The following is a 4,178-nucleotide window of genomic DNA, read 5'->3' as shown; positions in this document are numbered from 1 at the left end:
CAGAGGAAGTTCCATAAATGGCAGAAGAAGCTGGTCTGCCTTCACAGGACCAAGCAGAGAGAGAGAAGTACAAGCCAAAAGCCAAAAAGCCACACAGCACACTTCAGGAACTCCAGCTAGGCACAGTTTGCATATCTTTAGATTGAAATCTGAAACCCACCACCACACTTAAGATCACCCAGTGACACTGCCTCCAGCCAGGTGGCTACAGATGCAAACTACAAACAACTGAATACATTGGGGGCCATCTATTCTATTCAAACCTCCCACAATAATTATAGACAATCAATCATGGTAATTCCCTCCCCCAACATTCTTCTTCACAACTCCATTCTCCACCATATCCTCTCCCCTTCTAATCAGTCACTATTTATTTATTTATTTATTATTATTTTTTGTTTTTCGAGGTAAGTTTTCACTCTAGCCCAGGCTGACCTGGAATTCACTATGGAGTCTCAGGGTGGCCTTGAACTCACAGCAATCCTCCTATGTCTGCCTCCCGAGTGCTGGGATTAAAGGTGTGTGCCACCACACCCAGCTATTTTTATTTTTTTGAGGTAGTGTCTCGCTGTAATACAGGCTGACCTGGAATTCACTATGTATCTCAGGGTAGTCTGGAACTCACGGTGATCCTCTTACCTCTGCCTCCCAAGTGCTGGGATTAAAGGTGTGTGCCACCACATCTGGCCTCCATTTTTTATTTTATTTTATTAGTTATTGGTTTTTCAAGGTAATGTCTCGCTACTAGCTCAGGCTGACCTGGAATCCACTATGCTTTCTCAGGGTGGACTCGAGCTCACAAGTACTGGGATTAAAGGCATGTGCCACCTCGCCCGGCTCTTTTCTTATTTTTTTATGCCATAATCTTTTCCTCCTATTATGATGGTCTTGTGCATGTAGTGTCAGGCATTGTGAGGTCATGGGTATCCAGGCCATTTTTGTGTTTGAAAGAGTGCATTGTAAGGAGCCGTAATCTTTCTTTGGCTCTTAAGTTCTTTCCGCCACCTCTTCCACAATGGACGCTGAGCCTTGGAAGGTGTGATAGAGATGTGTCAGTGCTGAGCACTCCTCTGTCACTTCTCAGCACCATGGTGACATTTACACTCCAGCCAACAGGACAGGGAGGGAGGAAGGTGAGAGCAAGTCTGTTCCCACTGCAGAGGAGGACCCAGCCATGGGAGCCATCACTGCCTTGGCCCTGGGCTGGTGGAGGCCGGGGTAGGAATGCAGTTTGCAGCATGGCCGCCGTATGTCCAGCTAAGGCTTGAGGCAGAGGTGGGATGTGCAGAGCCTATGCAGCCCTCATCATGCCAACGAAACTGAGCTGCATTTCCCATAAAATTACAGGACAAGAGGCAAAATGACACCCCATATTACACTTTCACCTTAGAGTAGGAGCCTGTTTGAAATCTTTCATATTTTTCAAAAATACTTTTATTTATTTGCAAGGAGAGAGAGATTGAGAGAGAGAGAGAGGAGAAAGAGAGAATGGGTGCAACAGGGCTTCCATTTGCTGCAAACAAACTCCAGATACATGTGCCATTTGGTGTATTTGGCCTTATGTGGGTACTGGGGAATTTAACTGGGGTCGTTCGGCTTTGCAGACAAGCACTTTAACCACTGAGACATGTCTCTAAAAATCATACTTTCACATATCTTTTTATACTAAGTATCATATTTCATTATTGTTTTAGTATATTATTGCTTTTTAGGCACACATAGTATTTTATGTACCTATAAGTATCTCCTGTGTATCTGTAATCATTACTGTTCTTTTACAAATTAAAAAATTATATGTAGTACAAATCCTACTACATAGCTGAATGATCAGGGACAATGAATACATTTATATTGGTAAAGATGAGTATTTATTTAGCTTTCTACATTTCATTGTGGCTTATTTTTCCATGAGATACATGATTTTCATCCACTTCTTTATGCCTTTAAAATTTTTATTTATTTATTTGCAAATAGAAAAATAGAGAAGAGAGGAGAGAATGAGAGAGAGAGAGAGAGAGAGAGATAGGGCACACCAGGACATCTAGATGCTACAAACAAACTCTAGATGCATGTGCCACTGTACATCTGGCTTTAAGTGGGTCCTGGAGAGTTGAATCTGGGTCATTGGCCTTTGCAGGCAGGTGCCTTAATCACTGAGAATCTCTTCAGCCCCTTCTCAACATTTTTTAATGCACAGTATCCTCTTCACTGCGTTCTTCACATCTTTGTTTCTCAAGGTGTAGATCAGAGGGTTAAGGCTGGGGGTGACAATTGTGTAAAACAGAGTGAAGAACTGTCCTTCATGTTGGGATGTGGTTTTCTGTGGCTTCATGTACATATAAATGGCTGTTCCATAAAACAGAGTTACTACTGTGAGGTGGGAACCACATGTATTAAGGACCTTTTTCCACCTTGCTGCTGACTTAATTCTCATTACAGCTTGAGTGATGACTCCATATGAGATGAGAATTAGTGACAGAGGCATTAGGAGAAGTATAACTCCAAGGGCAAAGACGACAACCTCCATGACTCTGGAATAGACACAGGCCATCTTAATCAATGCTGGCATTTCACAGAAAAAATTGTCTACTTCCCGGTGCCCACATCTTGGCAACTTCAAAGTCAAGGAGCAAAGAATTAAGGCACTGCCAAGACTACCCAGCCAGGCCGAGAGCACCATCTTTTGGCAAAGCTCAGGGTGCATGATGACCGTGTAGTGAAGGGGCTGACAGACAGCCGCGTAGCGGTCATAGGCCATCACTGCCAGCAGGAGACATTCCGTGGCCCCCAGAACCAGGGCAATGAAGAACTGGAGCACACACCCTCCAAATGTGATGGTCTTCTGTGGACCCCAGAGGTTTACCAGCATCTGGGGGACGATGCTAGTGGTGTAGCAGAGGTCCAGGAAGGACAAGTTCGATAAGAAGAAGTACATGGGTGTGTGGAGATGTGCGTCTAGATAGGACAGCACGATGATGGTTGTGTTTCCTAGCAGAGTCACAAGGTAGAAGAGGAAGACGACCGCGGAGATGACTCTCTCCAGCTGCGGCCGACTGGAGAACCCCAGAAGGATGAAGTCTGTTCCAGAGCTGCCATTGCTGGTTTCCATCACTCCCTGTGAAAGCCGGGGAAGTGGGGGGCATGTCATGGTCAATGAAAATGGATTCAGCCTTAGGTAGACCTGCCAATCTCTGACACTTTCCATTTGGGACATGTTGATATACATCTGGTGCTCAAATCCTAGTTTCCCTGTATTTATTTAAAGCCAAAGTTATTGTATAATAATGTAATTAGGCTATTGCTGTACACTGTAACTTACTGAAAAGGGTTGACATTCTCTTGTCATGTCACCTGTAAATGACATATCACATGCAAAAAAAACCTCATGCATGGATAATAACTAGATCATAATGGATAATAGATTTGAAATGATCTAGGCATATCTTTCCTAATGGCTCACTCTCCTAAAGAAGTGCCTCCTCGAGAGTGTTCTCTTTTCAGATGGCAGTGACCTTGGGATGAGTTGGATGACTCAGAAGGCACCAGGGTGCTGAGAAGAAGTGACAGAGGAGTGCTCAGCACTGAAACATCTCTATCACACCTTGCAAAGCTCAGGGTCCATTGCGGAAGAGGTGGCAGAAAGAATGTAAGAGCCAAAGTAAGGGTAAGACTCCTTACAATGTGCCCCTATAGACACAAAATGGCCTGTATATCCATGACCTCACAGTGCCTGACACTACACACACAAGGCCATCACAATAGGAGGAAAAGATGATGACATCAAAATGAAAGAGAGACTGATTGAGAGGAGGAGGGATATGACAGAGAGTGGAGTTTCAAATGGGAAAGTGGGGGGAGGGAGGACATTACCATTGGATATTGCTTACAATCATGGAAGTTGTGAATAAATAAATAAAAAAGAACTGTCTCCTCACCTGTTCATAAGATCGATGTGGAATAGCAGCCTCCTATGTACAGAAACTGCAAAATAAATTTTGGCAAATGGAAAACTCAAAGCTAAAACTCCCAAAAGCTACACCTGTGTGACTAAGACTTCAATGATGGACTACAGTGATTGTGGAGAGGGTAATGTTACCAATCCAGAGCCAATAATATTTTGGGCTGTATTAAACTTTTTAATGGCCAATAATATTATTTCTCTACATGTGACCTGACAT

General features: G+C 43.6%; 1 protein-coding gene across 1 annotated transcript; it reads right to left on the bottom strand.

Moving 5' to 3' along the window:
- Positions 1–2,176: 2,176 nt before the first annotated feature.
- On the bottom strand, positions 2,177–3,109 carry LOC123454189 (olfactory receptor 2W1-like). The gene has a single exon (XM_045132818.1). The coding sequence runs from the start codon at positions 3,107–3,109 to the stop codon at positions 2,177–2,179; it is 933 nt and encodes a 310-aa protein (XP_044988753.1).
- Between the last annotated feature and the right edge of the window lie 1,069 nt (positions 3,110–4,178).

This window comes from Jaculus jaculus, chromosome 13 (genome assembly GCF_020740685.1).
Source record: "Jaculus jaculus isolate mJacJac1 chromosome 13, mJacJac1.mat.Y.cur, whole genome shotgun sequence".
In the NCBI taxonomy this organism is placed as follows: domain Eukaryota; kingdom Metazoa; phylum Chordata; class Mammalia; order Rodentia; family Dipodidae; genus Jaculus; species Jaculus jaculus.
This window is presented reverse-complemented; position numbering and strand designations above follow the sequence as displayed.

What these genes read in the sequence shown, in the direction of transcription:
- LOC123454189 (XM_045132818.1), bottom strand. Translation starts at nt 3,109, where the DNA reads ATGGAAACCAGCAATGGCAGCTCTGGAACAGACTTCATCCTTCTGGGG.